Source organism: Miniopterus schreibersii (genome assembly GCF_964146895.1).
Source record: "Miniopterus schreibersii genome assembly, chromosome: 13".
Classification (NCBI taxonomy): domain Eukaryota; kingdom Metazoa; phylum Chordata; class Mammalia; order Chiroptera; family Miniopteridae; genus Miniopterus; species Miniopterus schreibersii.
In genome coordinates this window covers 2403850-2427227 of record NC_138113.1, presented here as the reverse complement: position 1 = coordinate 2427227, position 23378 = coordinate 2403850, and the positions used below count along the sequence as shown (strand labels likewise).

General features: G+C 49.5%; 1 protein-coding gene across 2 annotated transcripts; it reads right to left on the bottom strand.

The window, feature by feature from the left end:
• Positions 1-1263: 1263 nt before the first annotated feature.
• CPSF3 (cleavage and polyadenylation specific factor 3) lies at positions 1264-23293 on the bottom strand. Of its 2 annotated transcripts, none has more exons than XM_081157186.1 (17): positions 23109-23293; positions 20711-20774; positions 19718-19815; positions 18949-19077; positions 17587-17764; positions 16354-16443; positions 15182-15332; positions 14139-14314; positions 12980-13138; positions 11662-11808; positions 10663-10924; positions 9525-9623; positions 8116-8210; positions 6458-6545; positions 5447-5516; positions 3336-3432; positions 1264-1621 (listed from the first exon to the last, which is right to left on the bottom strand). In XM_081157186.1, the coding sequence occupies exons 1-17, from the start codon at positions 23156-23158 to the stop codon at positions 1520-1522; spliced, it is 2055 nt and encodes a 684-aa protein (XP_081013312.1). In that variant the 5' UTR covers positions 23159-23293; the 3' UTR covers positions 1264-1519. The 2 variants fall into 2 exon arrangements, with proteins under 2 accessions (XP_081013312.1, XP_081013313.1); XM_081157187.1 differs by having other exon boundaries at positions 1264-1635; positions 23109-23289.
• Positions 23294-23378: the final 85 nt, after the last annotated feature.

Here is a 23378-nt window from a genome sequence, read left to right as displayed (position 1 = left end):
CCGTTTGCAGAAGCCCGACCTCCCGCGGCCGCCTCTCGTCCGTCAGGTGCGGCCGCGGCGCTGCCCTCGGGGCGCCCCGACGCGGCTGCGAGGCGGGGTCGGCCGAGCCGCGGACCTGCCCCCCTCGGGCCCTCGTCGCCGGGAGCTGCCCGCTGGGAGCCGCCCCCGGAAGGAGGGGGTCGGGCGGTGCCCCCGCGGCAGGCGGCCGCCCGCTGGGGCGGAGACGGGCGGTGCTCGGGGGCGGGGCCCTGCGGCCTCGGCCGTGCGCCCCGGGACGCTCCGAGCGGCCCCCCGAGGAGGCGCCGGGGCTGGCACCCTCCTGAGCGCCGCGCGAGGGGCGGTGGGCTCGCACCCGGCACCGTCGGAGAGCCTCGGGCCCGGGGTCCTGCCCGCGGCGTTCGGAGGGTCCCCGCGATGGGAGCCCCCTGGGGCCGCCTCGTGCGTGGACTTTTCCCCCGCCTCGGGCCGGCCCGGCGTCCTGAGGGACCGGCGCCCCCGCCGCCCTGCAGTGCAGCCTCCGTCCGGCCGCGTGCGAGGGGCTCGGCCTGTCCGCCGTCCGCTCCGGACCCGCGGGCTGTGCGCGGCCAGCTCAGGGACGGACCAGGCCGTCTGCGCGGGGCGCCCCCACCGAGCGGCGGGTGGCTCTGCGGGCCGGGCTGGGAGCGCGAAGGCGGCCGGGTGCCCGCCCGGGAAGCGGGGCGGCCGAGGACGGGCGCAGTCGGTCTCCACCCGAGGGTCGGGAACCGGAGGCCCGGCCGCGGGGAAGCCGAGGTTCCGGGTGGCTCAGGGGCGCGGCAGCGCCCCAGCTCGGGCTGGTGGTTCCCGGCTCCCACTGGAGTCCCCCGGGGAGCTCCGCGGGCGTCGGCGCCTTCCCGCCCCCGGTGACTCCCTCGGGCGGCCAAGGCGGACCCTGGCCCAGGTCCAGGCGCAGCGCCGCCGCAGGTGTCCGGCAGGGGCTGTGTCCTAGGACTCAACCGGACGCCGGCCGGAGCCACGCCCGCAGCCCTCGGTGCCCAGGACATGCTCCCACCCATGGGTGCTGTGAGTCCCCGGCCAGGGCACTGGGCAGACTTTTAAAGTGATTTTTTTTTAATCCTCACTGGAGGACATTTTTCCATTGCTTTTCAGAGAGTGGAGGGGGAGAGGGAAACATCGGGTGGGAGAGACACGTTGGCTGGTTGAGACTGTGCCCTTGGCCAAAATCGAACCTGGGACCCTCCAGTCCACAGGCCAACACTAACCACTGAGGCAAACGGGCCAGGGCAGATTTTTAAAGTTTTATTGGGAGCTGCACACATGCCTAAAGTGGAATCAATAAGTTCTAAAGTAACAGTTTATTGAGCAGTTACAAAGGAATGGACAATTTAGTTGGTAACAGTGATATGCAAGCTGTTGGAATAAAAGCCATTTGATATCACACGTGAATTGGCTCCTCCAGGGAAACGGAGGTATTTCCTTCTAAGGAACAGAAGTCAATTCGAGCCTCCCAAAGGCGGTCCCGCACCTCGGAGACAGGTCCTCAGTGAACTGGCGTGAGGGCCTCATACAGCCTCTGTGCAGCCAGTTCCACCATCTCTCGGAGAGACTCGTCATCTTCGCTGCCCTCCTCGCACTCCACAGTCTGCAGGAGAAACGCTGTTACGTGGGAGACAGACTAATAGGAACACGCACCCCTGGGGGAGGCCCGCAGCCCTGCACACTCGGTCCTGCGCCGCACGCCTGTGGGCACGCAGGGCGACTCCTCACCCCACAATGAATGGGTCTAATTAGAGATTAATTTTGGAAAAAATAAATGGAAAGTCTAGTGAACTATATTTACTTCAAAACCCATATTTTGACCCATGAATTCAGTCTACACAACACAGGTTCCTTAGTGAGCTGTGGCTGTGGCCATCCACCCAACATTCAGCATCACATCTTAGACTCACTATCTTCCAGTTACCGCTCAACTGTAAAATACTCTGTGCTGGTTAAGTATTTTTATCCTACCGTAAACATTCCTCATACGAAAACTGAGGAAAGACAAATACCCTTAATCCTATGACCTGATGATGACTGCTAACATTTTAGTGTGTATTTCTAGACATCTAGCTGCACACAGATTTCTTTAGAACAAAAACAGGAAAGCTTACGGGACTTGCTGCCGTGTAACTCTGTTCCCCATCAACACTGGGTCGACCTCGACGGCTGCACACTTAGGATTCCAGGTGCGAGGGTGCACCCCACACATTACTTGTTTGCTGTACTTACTATCACCTGCTCTCGGATATCTAGGTCTCTTCCCATTTTGTTCATGTTATAACTGATGCTGAAACAGACATTCTTGTATGTATATCTGCTCACCTGTCTATTTATTCTGTTAAACCCAGGAAGTGGAGATGCAGATGCCGGTATTTACATTTTTGAGGATTCTGATGCTTATCCAACGGCCTTGTGAGAAAGAATGACCCTCTGGCCCACCCCAAACAGCACCTGTGAATAACGCGTTTCCCTCTCTCACCACCAGTGTCCACAGCACTCTCTAATTTGTGCCACCGGATAGGCAGACAGCGGTATCTCATGCTTTGTATTTGTAGTTCCCCTAATTACAAGTGGACCTGACATCAGTGTCCTATGGTCACTGCCTGTCTCTAGTTCTCTACTGGCTCTCTTATGTTCTTAGCTTACTTTCCTGTCGAGGTAAAATAAATATAGTGTTTTCTCAAAGCACCTAACTAGTCAAGAACATACAAAAGAGATGGAAAACATATTTGTTCAGCATCACTGTTGTAACCTTCAACAACGCTACCGGGAAATACAATTCTTCACATGTGCATGTGACAGAATCACACAAGATCTGGTGTGAGACCAGGGCAGGCGCCACATGCTCGAAGCTAGTGTCTGGAAGAGCCTCCTGGAGCCCCTGGTACAAATGGAAGGGCAGCTCCTATGGAAAACCTGGAGCCAACTGGAGAAACGAGCAATGCTGGGTGGGCGCGGGTGTGCCACGGAAAGGCAAAGTGGGGAGCCTGCCCCGGGGACGCGCCAGGAAAACACCAAGACGGACAGAAGAGGCAGGAGCGTAGAACTCCATGCAGCGGGGCAGCAGCGGGCTTACAGTTGTTCACATGGAAATAATGCAATAATTAAATGGAAACACACAAGAATGAACTGTGTGTTGTGTATTCACAACTGTAAACCTACTTGTAAAAACTTGTAAAAATGAAACCACAGGAGAAAACTGGAAGGAAATGCCAAGAAGCACAGATACCTTGTGAGGCGTGGCTGAAAATAAAAAATCACAGGTTGTTCCTGCCTCGCTTCATCCCTGTCTGAAGCCCAGGGGCAGCACTCACCCGTGTCTCCAAGTTCACGTTAGCGGTCCTCCCGTCCACTGTGACACTGAGGACAGCACCGTCTTTTACGCTCACACAGTCTTCGCCAAATATGTCCCTTAACATAAACAAAGACCCAACGTTAGTGGAAATGCACTTATAAATATGTGAAGCAGTTTTATATACTTGGGGGGAAAATAAAACTGAAGCTAGGCCCTAGTTTTAAGTAGAATACTTTCATTAATCCTGAGATCTGTACTTTATTAGTTTTTAAAAACAGGTAAAATGCACAGCTACCGTTTCTGGAGAATGCTCTGTTCAGCAAGCGCTGCATGAGGCACTTTATATGCACGACCTGGACCTGAACTAACTGGTGAGGAGGCCCCTTCCCTCCGGAGGAAAACAAGACGCAGAGCCTGGCTCCTGACTCATTCCTGCTGCTAATGCCTCAGAGGGGTGGGGGGTGGGGGGGGGGGTGGCAGCTGGCAGAAGCAGGCTGGGGGAAGAGGGCCCGGGTGGAAGGCACACCGAAGGGTCAGCTGCACGGAGATTGCCACGTCTGGCTTCCACACAAGAGCTGCGGCCATGTGACTTTCGACCCGACGCAGCAGGGAAAAGCTTACTATTCCAGGGCAGCAGACACGGCTCTTCTACTCCTGGAAGGCTCTGGGAAGAGAGCTGCCCACAGCACAGCTGCTGCAGTCACCCTCCCTGGAGAGACGGAGCCCAGGACACATTGTCTATAAAGGGGCGTTTTAACCTGGGGTCCCAAGAATGGCTTTGGGGGACTAGAGCATCTAACCCCTTGAAATCAAAGATGAGCGAGCATGTGTGCATGTCCCCCCCAGGAGAGGTCCCACAGCCTTACCCGACTGTCCAAGGGGTCAATAATCTAATAGGACTAAGACACCCAGAACCCACGGCTGACAGGACAGACCCACAGGACCGAGTAAAGCCCCCCTGCGAAGGTGAGAATCAGGACGGGCTGGGGACCCACCTGCTGCCTTTCTAACAGCAAAGGAGGCCACTGCTCCTGCACTGTCCCTGGCTTTCAGGCTGTATGACGGGGATGCTTTTTTTTAAATCCTCACCCGAGGATTTTTTTTTTCCATTGCTTTTCAGAGAGGGAGGGAGGGAGAGAGGAAGGGAGGGAAACATTGATGTGAAAGAGACATATCAACTGGTTGCCTCCTGCACATGCCCCAACTGGGACCGGGGATCAAGCCTGCAACCCAGGTACATGCCCTTGGTCGGAATTGAACCCGGGACCCTTCAGCCCGTGGGCCAATGTTCTAACCACTGAGCCTAACCGGCTGGGGCTGATGGGGATACTTTTAAAATTAAAATGACAACACTGAGAACAAGTCACTAGAGAGGTGGTAGCCTCTGCAAGCAAAGCCACCATTAAAGCCTACAACCCATTTTTTAAGTCACTACATGACATGGCTGCTGAAAAAGATGGGGAGTTCTGGGAAAAGGAACAGAAGCATTAACATAAACCTCGAGCCTGCAGAGCAGCGTTCAGTTTAAAGACAGATGCAGTCATTTGATCAATGAATATCTGAGATTCCCACGGTCAAGGCACTGTGCTCGATGCTGAAATCCTAAAACTAAATTCAAACCTCCTCCCGTTTTTGGTAGAATGCATCACCTTCCCTGTAGCTGCTCCCCCTACCGCAGTTACAGGGTGAGTTTACTGGAAAGATTCTGAAACCAGGCGTAAAGAGGCCGGGGAAGGGGGAGACCTAATCAACACTGCTGTTTAGAGTTCACACACTTACCTGAGAAGAGTCGAGAAGAAAGGCCTTCTTGATGTGGAATTCACATTTAAGAAGTATAAAGATAATCCTTGAAAGCATAGCAACACTAGGCTAAGACGTATTTGTCCTTGACAACGTTTCCACCCTTATCGACTGCGCAGCCCACGTGAAAACACTGAGGTTCTACGTTAGACAGCAAAACGTACTCCCCAGGGAGATGGCTAACAAGCAGGTCGCAGGTGCTGGGAACCAGCCGGAGTGTTTGCTGGAAGGAGGTGGCTCTAAGCACTTTCCCGAGGGAACACAGGCCCGGGGCTGAGCCCGCCCCCACCCCCGCCTCCCTGCCTGAGCGCCGCCGCGACCCACACTCACTGGAGCATGATCTCCAGCCTCTTGCTGTAAACGTGCATCTCCAGCTTCTTAGAGACCTTCTGAACCGCACCTGGAAGCAAAGCCGCAGAGTTCAGTGTCCAAACTCCTCGGAAGAACTTCCAATCGATAATCAGGAGTCACTGAGGAGCCCAGGTGGTGACTGCGGAATCCTTCAAGTGGCAAACGTACACCTGTCCCCGCTGCTGCGGCAAACTGGTATTTTCACTTCACTCAGAACAAATCCAAATGCTTACCAGCGGCTCGGGAATTTAGATCTGTGTAGGTATTTATTTGTTGTAATACAGACTTAGTCGGTTACAAGAAAACAGCTCCTGAGGCAGTCAGCTAAACCTCCTTTTCTACCGAAATCAAAGAACTGCTCCTTGCTTATTTTTTTCACTTTTAGATGGAAAAGTTCTCTCTGGAGAAGGAGACCCACTGCTGTGCGGAAGGCAAGGGCTGGGGGCGCCAGGGTACATCAGGGTGGCCTCTTCCCCAGCAGCAAACAGGGCTGCCTCACATGCCAGTGACGCACACCCACCTTAAGACATGTGATGCTGAATTATGTACAAAATAAAGCCCACCGTAAAGACACAACACCAAGATGTCCTCACTGTGTTTTCTTTGGTTGAAAACACTCCTTAGTAAACCATAGGGGGGCTCTATTCTACGCAACACGTTTCTACCAAACACGAACACGGCAGCATAGTTCCCTGATAGACGTGCTGGTTAGCGGCAGCAATACTGCGAAACTTCTAGTTAAGTTGCTCTTAAAAGGACTAAGAGATTTTGTCTTAGTGTTAACTGCGAGCAGATTTTTACAGCACAAAGACCCAGGTCACATACGTAAAACGTTAGCGACACGACTGTCGAGCATGCACTGAGTGTCTCAAAGGTTGTCGGGTGAAAGCGATCAGACTTCAAGCACCTGAGGATTCTGCTGTCTACAGGGGACACAAAAGAATTAATAAAACGAAATGCGCGACAAACGAAGAGGGGATAACTCTGTACCTTTCCTTATTTTCGGGTTTGACTGCACTTCCAGGATCACGGTTGTGACGGTGTCCGCATACATGTCGTTGGAAGGGTTTGCCAACCACTGTAAGGCAAAGGCAGGGTGAGGAAGGTGGGTGGCAACTACGGCCACCCACCTGTGGACGGCACACACACGGCCAGTTTCTAGCACTTTCCCTAAAAAGAACTATTTACTGAAGTTAATTACCGATGCTGGGCTCCTCTAATTTACTTTTAATTACAACAGGAAAGGACAGTGAGCACTTCCTTGGTGGCCAGTGTTTCAGATGCTTCATCTGAGTCACTTCTCCTGACACCTTCATTTTATAGAGGAAACGGACCCATAAGTAACTTGCACAAAGCAACACGAGCGGTCACTGCTGGTCCTGGGACTCCAACTCTAATTCCTAACCACTGTGTTTCAGTAGCACAGACAGGACAGTAAGCATATTTTTAAACATTTCCTGTTTCTCACATGAAGCCCAAGGTGCGTGACACTCTCATGCGCCCGGTGCTCCACGCAAGCTCCCCGTGTCCACCGGGTGGGCTGAGACCGGGCGAGTTACTGCAGGAGCCAGAGCCCTCGCCATTTGTACCCACTCAGCAGAGAGGATGTTTACAGGCAACAGGAGGCACTAGAACAACCTTCTCCCAGGTCTGACATGTTCAATCAGTGTCTGCAATACTTTTCCTCTTTCTCCGATACTCATATTTTGTGTATTATTTTAAGTAACTTACCATTCCCTGCCAAACTGCAGGTGCTCAATAAACAGCTCCTCCCTTTGATACTTTCTTTAGTTATTTTTAGCTTATTAATCAATTTTAGACTTAAATTACAGACCTGCAGGGACCAGAGCTGACAGATCTTTCTTTGTTTTAAAATAATATGTAAAAACAAAACAGCTGACCTTATAGCTGGAAAATCTGCATTCAATTTACCTACAACCTTGCGGCAGAGAAAGACAAAGTCCCTCCTTGGGACACTCAGTTCCAGGATTAATTCTGAAAAGTTCTTCTTTTGACTTAACAGATGCCAACCTATCAAAGTCAACCTTCAACTTCATTTGGTGCCTGGGTTCCAGATTCTGCCAGTAGGAATTTAAAATTTACCTAAATGAACCATCTCTTGCCTCTGGATTCGGGTCGTTAATGTTGCTTATTTGTGTCTCCCAAGTCCCACTCTCTTGGAAGTGCTGTGTGGCAAGTCTGTTCTAATATAACAGCACGAGATTTTTATCCTGAGAATTTTAAGACCTTTTGATATAACTGAAGACATCCTGGGATCCGCAGAACCAGCTCAGACTTAATCACACGAGAGGTCTCCACTCCCTACACACACTAGATATCCAGCCTTAATTTGCTGCTAGTTTCTGTGTTACACAGAAAATGCCTAAGTTACATTTAAAGCTGATCTTGGAAAGAAAGCTACATTCGCCAATAATCTTTTTCCCCAACTGGGAAGAAGCTAATTTTCTCTATAATTACGTGTGAACTCCTCTCAATTGAATTTACTGGTTAATAAAACTATAGGTTTCAGGTGTAAGATTCTAGATTCATCCTCTGTATATTGTACTGTGTGTTCAGCACCCCAGTCAGGTCTCCGCTGTGAACCCTAAGCCTCTTCCTCCCGGTTCAGGTCAACAGTCTCATCTTACTTCTAGCACCACCATCCCTGGCTCCTGTAGTACGGTGATATTTTTGAACACTTTCAAAGCCGGCTTTTCTTGAATTTCTAATTCTTCTACGTCACCTGAAAGAAAGAATTATAAGACATAATAATTTTCTGAGAGTCTCCCAGAGGCACAGCTATTCATTTGTTTATAGACACAGCAGAAATAAAGCTGATACACAATAAAAAAATTAGTAACTCATTCATATAGTTAGATGTAAACAGCTACGTAGGTTTTATATTAATTGCTTAGAGTAATGGGAAGATCTCAACATGTATTATAAAAATCCACATGACCAGAATGGATTTACCTTGGACATTAATATTGTATCAACAGCAGCTCTGGTGACTGTCAAGCATCTGTGTTTGTAGAAAGATTAGCCACCAGCATCGTAACACTGAACATGAGACTCGTCAACTACGAACAGTCACTTTGACTTCTGTCTTCATAGGGTTGCTCAGCCCACAGGGCAGTTCTACTAAGACGAGACTCTCCTCATTTTCTCAGTAACCTCTAATTAAGATTCAGACATACAGTGGTACCTCGGTTTTCGAATGTACTTTGTTCCAGAGACTGTTCGAGTTCTGAAACGTTCGAGAACCGATCAATCCACAGCCGACAGCTGGGCCTCAGGATCTTGCCCTCAGCAGAAGCCGTGTGGCCTGTTCGACTTCTGAGGCGTGTTCGAAAACCGAGGCATTGACTGCCGGGTTTATGGCATTCATAACCCGAAATGTTTGTCCACAGAGACGTTCAAAGACCGAGGTACCATTGTATCTGTTCACTTTCTATGTTACGACCTGTCGTTCTAATGTGAGATAGGTTCTGAGGTGAAAAAGGAGATTCTTCCCACTGGTTTACGTCAGTGGCACTCTACCCCATGAACTATGAGGAACACATTAAGCGACAGGGTAACTTGTAGTCAGTCTCTCTCTTTTCCCTTAGTCACGGCGCCTCGCTGTTCACACGGGGCCCTAACCCTCGCTGGCCTGACCGGAAAACGGAAGGTTTTCTTCCAGTGCCTTTGGCCCGCGGGCACGTGCTGCTATAAAACCTGCTGTGCACATGGTTCTAACGGAACCAGAAAAATTTCCACTGAACACGGAAAAGAAATAGATGAAATCTGGGTAGGTAAACGAAAGTGCACTTTAAACACTAAGAGCAAAGACTACTGATATTTTTAGACTTTTAAGTGGATCGAAGATAAAAGGTATACTGGGATCTATAAACATTGATGAGTCAATGTTCAGGTTTCGCCTAAATGTGATAATATGACCAAGTACAAGTAAATGTGTACAACTTTGAGACGATTACGAAATTAAATAATGTTCTTTCCTAGATGTATCATCTTATTCAGAAACAAAACAAGGACAGGACGTCAACCGCCTGCACACCTGTCAGCTTCTGCAGCTGGTGGAAGAGCAGGTTAAAGGGGCCGGTGTAGGGAATGGCTTGGGTCTGCTTCACGGTGCTCATGGCCAAGTCGGTATAATCTGGAGTGGGAATTAGAAACACACACTTTAGAAAACAACACTCGTCCCACAACACACAATTTGCAAACATACCAGGAGTCAAGAAAGGAGAAGGTAGAGAACACGAGTTTCAAGCCACAAGGTGCTCCTTCTGCCCGTCCTTGCTTCCCTCTACCGCCCTCCCTCCACCCCCGTAAGTTCAGGCTCCGGCATAAGGTAGCACCCGGTTCTCCTGGACACACCAGGTCCCTCACGTCTCCAGGCCAGCAGACCAGCTGTCCTCCCACCTCCTGGGCGTGGCACCTCCTTTCCCAGCACCTGAGGCCCCTCCTCTCCTCTCGCACCTGCACAGGGCACTGGTCGGTGCTGTGACCAGCTCTGGGAAACATGCCCCTCTCCTCAGACAGCTTTCGAGGGCTGGGGCTGCTGCTGAGTAAACCTTCAGTCCCCCGCACCCAGCACAAGGCCTGGCACGGAGTGAGGACACGCTAACGCTGAATGAAGGGCACGGTGTGTCCCACCAGGCGGCGGCCTGAGCGCTGACCCCGCCCCCTCGCTCCTTCACCGAGCGCTTAGAACGACCTGCATCTGTTACATAAATAAAGCGATCAGTTGTTCGTCTGAATACCACAGACTGCGACAGTAACGATGGCGTAGCATTCACACAGGCACAGAACCGAAGGCCCAGCAAATAATGTAAAACTACAGGTCGTAAAAATTAAAACGCCCATGTGGGGAGTCCAGGATCACTTCAGAAAATAAAATGGTCAGCCCTCCACCTGTAGGTAGCAGGCAGCCTCGTCAAGTCAGCAGTAGTCACTCCGTCTTAGGGGTAAACTCAGGTTTCCAATGAAGAAAAACATTATTTCACAAAGAATTTAAATGGCAACAGTTCAAGAAAGATTTTTTGTCTCCCATAAAGCTAACTAGATTAACTTTCACCGATTTCTATTTTATTATTTGGTTGTAATTTAAAAGGTGGCCACTAGGTAAGAGAAGTTTTCAGATTTTCTTTCAATGCTAAAATCAAATTATATTTGACATTTAACAGGATACTTACTGGAGAGGTCACAAGGAGAAAGTATGTGATAGTTAAAGTTTCTCTTAACAAGTATTCCCGAGACCCGCTGGCCTTGTTCCGGTTTCTTGTCTGCTAAAAAGCCCATGACCTTGGCCAGTTTCTCGCCTCTGAAGTTCAGGGTCACCGCCTCGGTGTTCCGCGGGTTATGCACCTCGATGTGGACTTCGTCGTTATCCTCATACTCGCGGATCAGGGCCGCTTTCAGCCTGGCCATTTCGTTCTGCTCCCCGTGGACTAAAATCTGCGTGAAATACATTTGAAGGCACAGGGAAGCATCCTTAGTTCAGGTTACAATGGCCTTCATGTGAATCAGTTAAACGTATCAAATAGAGATAAACTTACTACTTATAAGCACCTCCAGTCAATTAAACTTAGACATTTTCATTCTGTTTGGCTTTAAAGGATCCTTATGTGGAACTATATCAAGAGCTAGTAAAGAAATTTCCTTTCTACTCCAGTTTTTGCCACTAACAAGATACACAATTTGCAGAAGCCAGACTTATGCTTGGCTCCCGTGCTCACGCTGGACCAGGTGACTTCAGCAGTTTCTACCAGCTTCAAATGCACAGGATACTTTCATGACACAATTGCTACTGCTGCTTCTCAGGAAATACCCATAGGTGGCCTGTGTAAGTGGGGAAACTAAAGGACACAGCTTGCCTGCCTGGCGTGGCTCAGTGGTTTGAACGTCGATCGATGAACCAGGAGGTCACGGCTCAATTCTGGGTCAGGGCACATGCCCAGGTTGTGGGCTCAGTCCCAGTAATGGGCGTGCATATTAAAAAAAACCCACCCAAAACAAACAAACAAAGTGCACAGCTTGCTTAATTCAGAGGGGAGCTGAAAGGAGGGATCCAAGGGCAGCATCCTGTCTAAAGTGCTGCATTAACAGAAGGCGGGGTCTGATTTGAGAACCAGCTGCCGGGAAGTGGGTTTGCTCCCTCCCCTACAATGAGCTGAATCAAATTATAGACTAACCACATGAGGCGGCTTCAAAGCACGGATAAATTCACTGGTCTGCTGGTAGTCTGTGTGAGCGGAGAAAGAGATGTAATCAACAGACATTTTCAGTGGCAGCTTCTGCCCAGACATGGTAGTGATCTCTTCAGGTTCAGACATGATGTGCTGTGAAAAACAAAGAAAAATACACAAAACAAAATAAACAATCCAATTAGAAAAGGCACATTTTCTACTTTTTTGTGCAGCCATAAACTCCTGCTAAATTTAGAACCTTCAGCACAAAAATCATGCTAGTACCACTGACTTAGTAAATACCAAATACTGATTTTCTTCACCAAGCAAACATTTAATCAGAAAATTAAGCCGATTCACCGGAATTCAATGTAGCTGGAGTGCTGGGAGGGAAATTATAACTCTTAGGATTAGAAAGGCAAACCTGTATTCTCAACTGTTTTCTTGCTCTAGAAAGGAACTTTCCAATTAAGAGCATTTACATAAAAGTAGATGCATTTCTACTCTGAAAATCTTTTAAATACATAGCTAACACTGTCTAAATGACTCATAGAATAAGGTAAAGTAATAAAAATGATGAAGACAGACAATTGTAATGTATTTTAGAATAAAACAGAAGTTACCAATAAGAGGAGCTAAGGAACCATGATGCCTGGATGCTCAGAAACTGCCTCTGAAGTTCTGCACATCAGCGCCTGTATCCCTCAGAGTCAATCATTTTATATCCACAGGAAGACGGGCAATCGGCCCAAACCCCTTTTACAGTTTTGCAAGAGAACACTTGCCAGTAAAGCTCGTCCTCACCAGATGAGGGTGCCCATGTGTCCCCAACGGGTTCCTTTCCATTATTCTTACTGCGCCCCATGGGTGTGTCTTGAACTTCAATGTGCCTCCCTGCCCGGGGATCAGGTTATGCTGTTCAGCACCTGCATAAATTCTCAACCTCACAACCAGCTCCAGCTATTTCCGTCCTCATTTTAAAATATCAAAACCTGCCCGGCCGGGTGTGGCTCAGCAGCAGAGCATCGACCTAGGATCCAGGAGATCGAGGTTCGATTCCTGGTCAGGGCACATGCCCGGGTTGCGGGCTCGGTCCCCAGCAGGGGGCGTGCAGGAGGCAGCAGATCAATGACTCTCATCATTGATGTTTCTCTCTCTCTCCCTCCCCCTTCCTCTCTCTGAAGTCAATAAAGATATTTTTTAAAAAAACTAAAATATCAAAACCTGTACTAGTTAAAAGACTACTTCAGTGGAAAGCCTGGGAGGACATGGCCCCCCCTGCGGTTGTGATCAGGAAAGACAGTGGTGCAGGACCACAACGGACCTTGGCGAGCGTGCCCTCCACGCAGTACCCTGCGATGATGACGCCATTCCTCTTATCTGTGCACCAGCTCTCGAAGAGCTCCCTGGACAGGCCGCTCTGCATCATGCCCGGTGAGGCCATCACCACACTGGGACCGATGTCGTCAAAGTGATCCATGCTCTGGGGAGGAAGGAAGGGAAAGCACGTTAAATACCAGGGCTTGACAAAGCTTCCCTGATTCTTAATAAATAACAAAGAGCAAGGTAAAAAAAATCAATCACACAACTGAAAGGGTCTTGATGAGACCAGTGAACATTTAGCCCAATTTCCAAGTTCTGAAACAGTTCGGACCAGGAATAAAAAGAACACAAAGTGATGAAAAGCAGTTTGTTCTCATTGACCTTCCCGACATGTGCTGGAGCTGAAGGGCCCGGGGACCACTTTCAGCAGCTAGCAGGAAGGTGGAACACGAGGGAAGAGTCAAATTGGCTTCGATCCACCCAAACGAGGTCTGAAAGACTCTCCCCAAAGGCTCACGATGGCTTTTCATACTCATAAACCTTTGGAGCTGGCCTAAAAGTCTAACCAAAAAAGTTAACTTGTTTCTGGGGAAAACTTGGCTCTAATTCCTAAGAAATTAACCTAAAATCCAACATTTCATGAACAGCGCATTTGTAACTGGAAGAACACTTATAATCTGAATGATTTAGGGCAATATTTTATTATGATTAAAGCATTAGTTTGAATGAAATAATATGTACATTTTAATTAAAGAAAACCAGATTTTATTGAATGCTCTTAAAAAGTAAACAGGAAAATTTTCATACATGGATTCACAGTGCCAATCATCAAAAAGGTGATTAGGTTCGAGTAAGCACAGAAAAATTTAATACATAACACAAGGTATTTTTCTTATCAGGCCTTTTTATTTCTATAACAAAAAGATCCAAATTATTTAGCAACAGTAAATATTGAGAATGTATGGGGACGTGGCGCAAGTGGCAAATACATTTAAGCAAAAAACAATGCCAGTTGCTCAACTTCCGACTTCATTCAGACAGTGCTGGCTGCTGAAGGCAGGACTTCGGCGAGGACTCGGCCAGGATGAACGCCAGGCCCCGCTACCCCTGCTGACTTCTCTGTGCCGTAGCCACCCCCTCCCTTCTCCACAAGCACTCACCTTAAGGTTGCTGATGTGTTTGAAGACAAAGGGATTATTGATGTTGATCTGCTTTCGGATCTTGTCGTTCATGGCATTCACGTAGGTCTGGTACACGGCCATGCACTTCTTGGCCAGAGATGACGCGTAGTATATTGGAATATCGTGGAGCTCGGGGTGGTTCTGCCAGTACTCGTCTGAGAGATTTTATGAGACAAATATCATTTTGTGATGTGGAGTGAGAAGTTCAAATGATAAGTGATACATATGATTAATTTTTAAAATTCAGACAATCAAGAAATAAAGCATATAACTAGATTTTAAAGATGTTACGGACGACTAACCTGGTCTTACTAATGTAAGATGCGATAGAACCTAGTTCTGCACATAAAGCTAAGACACTCAGGACTCTCATCGTTGACTTTGCAAGAGCGCTTCCCCAAAGGAGCCACAGAATGCCTGGGTTTGAAGGATCGTTAAATACAAATACACCCTAAAAGGGGCACCCACTGCTCCTCCTGTTTCAAAAGTCACACACGCTCACTGAGGTGTTTGGAAAATGAAGAAAAGCAGAGACCGAGGGAGGAGCCCATTTCTCACCACCCAGAGTCAATCTTTCCAGGCTTTCATGTAATTTCTACCTAACTAGGGCCAGAGCACATACTGTTTTGAATCCTACTTTTTTGGTCCACTTAACATACTATGTGAAAACATGTAATATGATTTTTTCCTATAATGTGGGATTTACTGACATATTTCTTTAAAAATACTAACATGACTATACCCTTGCTGACAGATTTTCTGTGCATCTCATTTATTTCCCAGAGGTGGAACTGGTGGGTCAAAAAGGCAGCATATTCAGGAGACTTCCGACGCCAACCAGAAAGTGCGCCTTTCATGTCCCCAGGAGCCATGCACAACAGCCACTGTTCCTCTGGGCTCTATTGGCACCAAATCCCTACCTTTAAATGCAGAAACTGAAGCCCAGGAAGGCAGAATAACCTACCCGAGGCCAGGCCCTGCAAGGTTTTGGGACTCTCCCAAGTAGAAAGGGAAAAACATACCCAAAATCAGGAGCAGCTCCTGAGCCCTCCCGAGTGCAAAGACGGGAATGAGACCTCTGCCGCCTCTGTTTACGATATCGTGAACCGTGTTGCAGAACCGTGCCTCTCTCTCCTCACGCTTCTCGTGGATGTGGGTCCCGTAAGTAGATTCCTACAGGACACGTCAGAAGTGGGGTCAAGAGTGACAACCTCAAAGAATACAAAACCCAGACACCAATGAAAAGCAGAAGCGAAGCATCTCCTTTCTCCATCAACATGCTACTTGCTTGAACATGTGTTGTTACAAACCAGAAACAGACACTTTCTTACAGTTCTGGAAGAACATCCCCTAAGCCCCAGCCCAGACCTACTGAATCGGGATCTGTACATGAACAACACCGGGCGACACATAAGCACATCCGTGTCTGAGAAGTACTTCTCTAAGTACCACGTCTAATGAAAATAAAGTTTTTCAGAGGGTTAAAAAAATCACTTCCCTTAAATTAATATCAGTTTACATATTGGGTGTACCATGAGCTGAGCCAAACTGAATTTGCTCACACGTTGCCTACGGACAGCAGCACACACGGTCCCTCACGCCTGGGCAGGCGGGGATGCTGCAGGTGGTGGGAAAACAGCTCTTCGACCCTGAACCCAATGTGCCCGATGTTCTCATACACACCACAGGCCCCAAAGACCTCTCTCCCGATTCCTGCCCTCGCTGTCACTGTCACCGGTGCACATTTACTGATTTGTTCTTCAGCTCTCTCCCCCCAACCCCAGCTTCTGGACAGTTAATTTCTTTGGTTCTCCTGGGACTTACAACCCAGCAGACAGGACACACACATGTAAATGAGCAGGTGCTGGGGGCCAAACGACAGTCACCATGGCAAAGGCTGGCAGCCCCACCATTTCTGCACGACCTTTAAGAAGATCTGCGAGTTTAGGGTAATTCACCCAGACAAGAGTATTTAGGAGGTATCCCAGCAGCTGACTTTAGACTAGAGTTCATACATTTAACAGCAAGAAAGTGGAGCTTAACTACAAAGAGAGGTCAAAAAAATTAAATTTTAAACTAAAAGAAGATATGTTTATATCCAATAACATATTACAAAAATGAGATCACAGTAGTTTTCCACTAGAAAAGATTCTGCTTACAGATCCTGGTTACAGTCCAGGGCACCCATACTTACAATGATAAGAATATCAGGCTTAATGTTGGGAATCTCAGCTGCCATCAAGTGTCTGTCTTCCTGTCTTGAGAAGTCACCCGTATACAAAAGCTGTGAAAAGATAAAGCCAGGAAGTTAGGGTTTTGGAAGACTTCATTTTTTACTAGTAAACCTATTTAGCTCATAACATCTGAAAGTGAGACTAAATAGAAAAAAAGCCTACAGCTAATGAACTTGAGGTGCCATCCTTGAGTCTAACTCAGTTTGGTCATAAACCATCCAGCGTTTCAATTAGTCAATCTAACTAACGGGATAACAACTCCCAGAATCATCCCACAGAGGCCTGTACTTCGGTGAACTCGAGCAGTGCCCCGAACGCCTCAGAGAAACACGTACAACGAGGAAAGGAGTCCACCGAGGTATACGGGGAACCGTCTAAAACGGGAGAAGAAAATCACTGGAGGGTGTGTGTCCCATTTCACAAGAGAATTTATATCTGCGCTTGTGCTATTTTCTGCTTATTTTTTGTGCCTTTGAGCAAACAGTGAGAAGAAATGATTTAGAAATACACAGCACAACTCGATGTGCAAAAATGTCATGCTCTACGAGCAGCTGCTGAACGTTTAGGACAACACCACACTAGAACACTGCTTCTCGGCTCTGGCTGCACATAAAGACCACCTGGACCACACCCTCAGATTCTGACTCAATGGGCGTTTTTAAAAAGCTCCCTCAGTGAGTCTCACCTGCAGCCAGAGTTGAGAACGCTGCTCTAGCGCCAGTCTTGGCACCTGCTAGTCCACCCTGGTTTTCATGCGTTTATTGAGATGGCCATTGGTCTTCTCCATCAAGGATGGCTGCAAGGACCCTCTCTGAGCAGCCCTTCGCTCGCCAGGGGCTCCTATGGGGATCCCAGAACGTCGAGAGGACACAAATGGCAAGTGATGTTACAACGTCAAGTAGATGCAGCCACACAAAGAGCTTCCCCGGCCGTTCCCCAAGGGACACTGAGGAGCTGACCCTCTGGTGCTGGGAGGGACCCTCACTCTCTGAGATGCTCATTTTATTCTCCCCTCAGTCTTCTTACAGAAAGTGCTACCCTGGGCTATGAACCCTGACACTAGTGCCGACTTGATTTTCTCTCATGTCCCAGTGCGCTGACTCTGCATGTCCTCGGGAACACTCTTTAGCAGCACTTGGTGGCACCAGCTCTGCACTGACTTCTCGTGGGGAGGAAGCTGCCGGAGCGAGTACCTTTACGCCGGCGATCTCAATCATGAACATGGCGGCCCCGAGGACGTGGCCGGCGTGATAGCACCAAAACTTGATTCCTGCAACCTCCTTCACCTCGTGAAAGTTGATGGTTTCGATTTTGTCCATGCTCTCCTCCAAGTCCGTCTCGGTGTACAGCATGTCGTCCGCTGATATGTTGCTAAATTTTTAGAGATGCCAACAAAAAGAATTAAGGGCAAGATTTTTAAAAAGTCTTCGAACTCAAAGAAACTGTGGATGATATACCCATGAAATCACCTCTTTAAATTACTTTATATGGATTATATTATCTAGAACGTCTTGGACATTTTGTGTATTTTTTGCTCTGCAGTTGTAATAAAATGTTTAGTGTGTACTACAAAGCCTAATTTTAAGCAAAGCACATAGTGAATTAAGGCAAAGTACTTTTTAGGACAGTGTTTCTCAACCTTTTTTCTATCCCAACACTCCTGAGACAAACTCACACACACTGAACCAAGAGAGGGATTCTGACACCGTGACATGAAAAGATTTCTCTACAAAGTGTAGCCTAAGTTTTCTTCTGAAAATTATGCTAGTGTCCTTCCAAAACAGCAAGAGAGTGGTGGTCAAGGACACAGGCTTGAGACAACTGCTCGGGCCTCAAGCCCAGCTTCTCTCGTACTGTGACCACTGTCGGTAAATTCCGAACCTCTCTGCCGCCTCACCCTCTGCAAAATGGGATTCACAGCAGGACCTATGTGGTGAGGTTCATTCGAAGGTTAAGTGAGTTAACCGTGCTGAGAACTGAGGACTGTGCCTGCCTGTGGAAAGCAGCATTTAAGTGTTAACTAGCATATGTATTACCAAAGACAGCTCTTCCACTCTGTTGTGTTTACATATGAAGACCAACAAATGGCATCTTAGCAACCCTGCAATATACACATTAAGCAGCAAGCTTTTGAAGGCTAATAATTGGTGCTATAGGTTTCACAAAAATGCCCCAAACTTTCTGATAACAGAGAAGGTTTTCCTCTTGCAACTGGAAAAAACTTCCACAGGGAACTTTTTCATTTAAGATACTCAATTTGCTTTGATCAGATAATCTGAAATAAGATTTCAGTATATATCTCTGTATAATGTATTTGGTGTTAACATTCACAGAACATTGTTATACCTTATAACTCACCTAAATTACAGATTTAGAAGAATGTTAAAACTACATAAAGACTTTAAGGCCAGAAGGTGCTGGGTACACAATGGGTATTTGATGGGTTGTTACCGAAAGACTAACAGTATCCTTGTGAATAAAGTGTCTCATTCCAAAAACCAGAATGGTCCATATTTGAACCATATGTATTATACAGAATCTAATAAAGCACTTACCTGACTTTGACGTAATCTGAAAGAAGCCACCTGTAAATAGCTTTAGTAGCATGAGTCATAAATGTTCTTCCTTTGAAACTTGTCTTCTGTAGAAACCAGGGAAGGGCTCCACAGTGATCCAGGTGGAAACTTCAAAACAAAACAAAACAAAGAGATCCTGTGAATTCTTGAAGTATCAATCCATCACACATATGAAACAAAACTGTTGCTGACTGCACAGAAAAGCTCCATGTAACAATCACATCCTAAGACTTTCAGAACTCCTGGGGGGAGGTGTGTGCAGAGGGAGAAACGATGCAGCCAGTCGTGGTGCAAGAAAAAGATAATGAAAGTATTTATAAACATCAAAATACTGTATCAGTGACAATTAGAGATGGAAGGACACGCCCAAACCTCCTCTTGGCAGCCAATTTATAACAAGCACTGCAGGGGTATAAAGCCCAAACAATGCTGTTTATAAATGAAGTTCCTACAGAATGTGACAAGAGTGACCTTGAGGGGTATCTGGGAAAGGGCTTTCATGGTCTCCAGTTTTATAATGATCCAAGGCACACGCTGTCTCTTCCTCACTTCCTCCAGGACAGGAAAATAACTTTTTCACAGTACATTTCTTTAACCTGGGATGACAATATTAAGTGCTGTCTAGACTCAGATGTCTGCTATATGCTTCCCAGTAGAAAATACTTTTAAATGCCAGTATCTGCTCAAGAATGATTTTTATTGTAAAAGTCTATGAAAAACAGTGTTGTTAATAAAGAAAAAAACGTACTGACTAATTAGGAGGAGATCAATCTCAGCTGGGTCAATTAAATCGATATAAGGAAGAGCGTCCATTCCTTCTAGGCCAGGGTGGATCCCACAGTCCAACTGAAAGAGATGGACAGAGAGATCACAATCACTTCTACATTTTATTAGCATTCACTCCCATATCATAACTGATCCATCACACACAAAATCGAGATGACTCTACACACCAGCATTTGGAACGTAATTTTTACTAAATGTGGGAAACACGCTATTAGCAATTCCAACTTCCCAAACGAATTTAAAATATAGGTCACATTTATGGTCACAGGACACAAAGTACAAGACTTCCTCTTTCCAACTAGCTTTTGTAGTCACCCCAACAGTGAATAAATTCTTTTTCAAGAACTGTGACATCAGAAGATGGCGGGCATTTTAAATGTTTACAGATTTACCACCAGATCTGATTGTTGGGAGAAGACGATGATTAGAAACAGGAAACTTTCCTGAACAGGGCAATGTAAGTATTTCAAGGTATTTGGGAACAAGTTCTTAAGGGTCGGTCATGCCTGAGTTACACACGCACTCCGCTGCCCTGGGCCTGAATGCTAACTTAGGTGTGGAAGCTGTCAGACCAGGCTCCAGCATCACAGGAGCATGGGCGACCCTGGAGCTCTGCCCGTGTTCCTGGGGGGGGTCTTCCACTGGGGGGGGGCAGTCAGGATGGCAACACCCTCTGTCGGTGGAAGAGGGGCTTTGCAGAAGCAATAGTCCAGGAGAGCTGGTTGACAATTTTACATCGTAGACTATTATTTTCTCAGTTTACTTAATGTTTTGTCAAATTGCTACGCAGAAGTGTGTATTAGCTTTGCGCATTAACGTTTTACAGCATAGACTACTTATACCAACTAAGACCTTTTTCTGGGAGCTAAACAGGTAACTACGGTGCTACAAAAAAGACCTAACACCCAGTGCTGACAGAGCAGCACTGTTCACCCGACCACAGAATAATAATTACCATTATTTTTCTTCCTTTGAACTCCAGAATAATACATGATCTTCCTACTTCTTGCCCAGCTCCACTGTAGACATTCAAGGGGAAAAATAAAAACAATAAAAATCAAGCCCAATGAATTCCAAGTTTTTCACAACTTACAGTGTCCCATCTGACGACAGCACTCGAGGCAGACAGAGTTCCACAGAGTTACAAAGAGAGAGGAGAGTGTCCGTGTGGGGAGAGCCCATCAGGAGCCCTGGGGAGAGCAGGGATCCTGCAGCTGTTCAAACTGTGCGAGAAGGTGGAACAGACCTGAGAAGCCGAAAGGCTGAATTTTACCCCAAACGTTAGGGTTAAACTATCACGTATTGAAAACGTGGCTAGCAGTAACACAGATTACTCAATAATACTTCTTAAAGCCGCACTTGAAGTATAAACCTGTAATCACTCCAAAATTGTTTCAAGATTGCAGCAGGCACTTACCACATAGGTCAAGCTGAAACAGCCTCTTACACCTATGACTCGGTCTTTCCTTTCACCTTCTGATTTCAGTACATTTGATGCTATTACAAAACAAGTCCCCAAAACACACTCCAGACCCACCCACCTCCTCTGCTCTTGGGGTGAACCAGCAGCAAACCAGCAGTGCGGCCACTCAGCAGGCGCCGCCGGGACACGGTCGTCCCGGTCCTGGTCCCGGTCCCGCCGCCTCCGCCCCTCCCCAGGACGGCGCCTCGGGCGCGAGGCTCCGAAGATGCCACCTCCGTACTCTATGCTCTTTCTTTCCAACGCGATGCTGCTGGGCCCACTCCTTCCGAGCTCCCACAGCTTCGCACCTGGACCGTCGCGATCCCACCGGCTCCACGCCCAGCCCGCCCTTCCCTGCGCCCCCCGCACCGCGGCCAGGGGCGCCCTCCGAGCCCCGCCGACGAGGCCTCCCCGGGGCCCCACGCGCCTCCATCTCCCGCTGGCTGCCCGGAGGCCAGCCTCCTGGATGTGTCCGCAGGTCCTCGGGGAGCCGGGCCCGGCGGCCTCTCCCATCCGCCGCTCATCTTCCACCCGCAGCCTCGGGGGAGGCGGCCCCGAACGGCGCCCCTCGTTCTCCCGGGGCCACCAAGAGCGTCTCCCCGTCTTTAGCCTCTACTCGTCCTTGAAGACTCGGCGCGCACGGCTTCCCCCGGCGGCTAGAAGCCCCTTCCGTGCGCTCGGCACCCGCGCGGCGCCTCCCGCGGTCACAGCTCCTTAGCCGCCCCGAGCGGTGCCCGCGCCTCGGGAACAGCCGCGAAGATCCTGGCGCGAGGCGCCGCCGCAGCTCCGGGGGGCGGGGCTCGGCGCCGGTCCGGGCAGCGCCCCCCGTCGGTCCAGGCTCTCCCGGTACTTTCTCCCGACGCCCCCGAAAAGGGCGAGTGCAGGGAGCTCGGCCCCTCCCCGGGCCCCGGGGCCCCGCCAGCAGCGACCCCCGGGGCCGCCAGCTGTGGCCTCGCGCGCCGAGCCCGTGGTCCCGGTGGAGCCCGCGCTGAGCCGCCGTGCTAAGCGGACAGGTGCCGCCCGCGGAGGGCGCCCCGCACCCCCGCCGCCCTCGCTCAGCAGGCCCGGCGCCTGGGCTCCCCTCCGCCTGCCGCCCGGCTCTGTGCGCGGGACGGGGCTCGGAACCGGCCCCGCGTCCCGCCTCCTCCCGCCTCGGCCACAGGCGCGTCCAGGAGCCGGCCGGGCGCCGACGCCGCTCGCTCAGCACCACGGGGCCGCCGGGCCTCCCCCGCCCGCGCAGGACGCCGGCTCCCTGTCCTGGCCACGGCGGCCAGAAGAATGAACCTGAGGAACTGACAGTAAAGGGAGAGCAAGATCCCTGCTGTCCAGGACAAGCCCCACAAGCCAGCCCAATAATCGCCGCCGAGCCCCCCCGCCCAGTTCCCACAGAAAGAACCAGGCCCGCTCCCGCCAGGCATAACCCCACCACTCATTGTAAGACACTGTGTTTAAATCGGTCCTTTTGTGCTGCTAAAGGTGCCCCCTTGTTTCATGGACCCCAAGCTGACAGCCTGACAAGTCATTGGAAACCCCTTTCCCGCAGTGCCTGTGTGGTTCCTGAGCATGAAGGGAGAAGAACTGAGGACGGGCTGCAGTTCGGCTCTCACAGGGGTGAGACGCGCAACCGCAGCCGCTGGCCAGCTAAGAAAGGCTCCAGAATTCAAACTCTGGGGTCGTCTGTCGAGGGTCCCCCAGAACACTCCCAAACACCGGGAAAAGGCACGGTCCACTCGACCCGCAGGCCCCTCGGGCCCACTGCCCCCCGGGCCCCTCCGCCCCGGCCCCGCGGACCGAGCGCCGACGGCCAAGACACGCTGGAGAGGGCCGCCCGCCCGTGGCGTTACCCTCCCGCCCCGCGGCCCCCGGCTCGCCCCTCCCGCGGGTCCCTTACAGGGGTCGGATGAGCAGCTGGTCGCTCTCCTCCGCGGGGATCGCGGACATGTCGGGAGCCCGCGGGGAAGCAGCGGGGCGGGACCAGGGGCCAGAGCCTCTCAACGCCGGCGGCGTAGCCTCGGGGAACCGGGAAGGAAAGATCCCATCCGGCCAGAGCACAACTTCCGGCGCTTCCGCGCCCGCGGGCCTAGGCTCCTCCCCTCGACTTCCGGTCGGAGATCCAGGCCGGCGCGGTTCCGATGCCCAGAGAGTCGGGAAACCTGGGGCG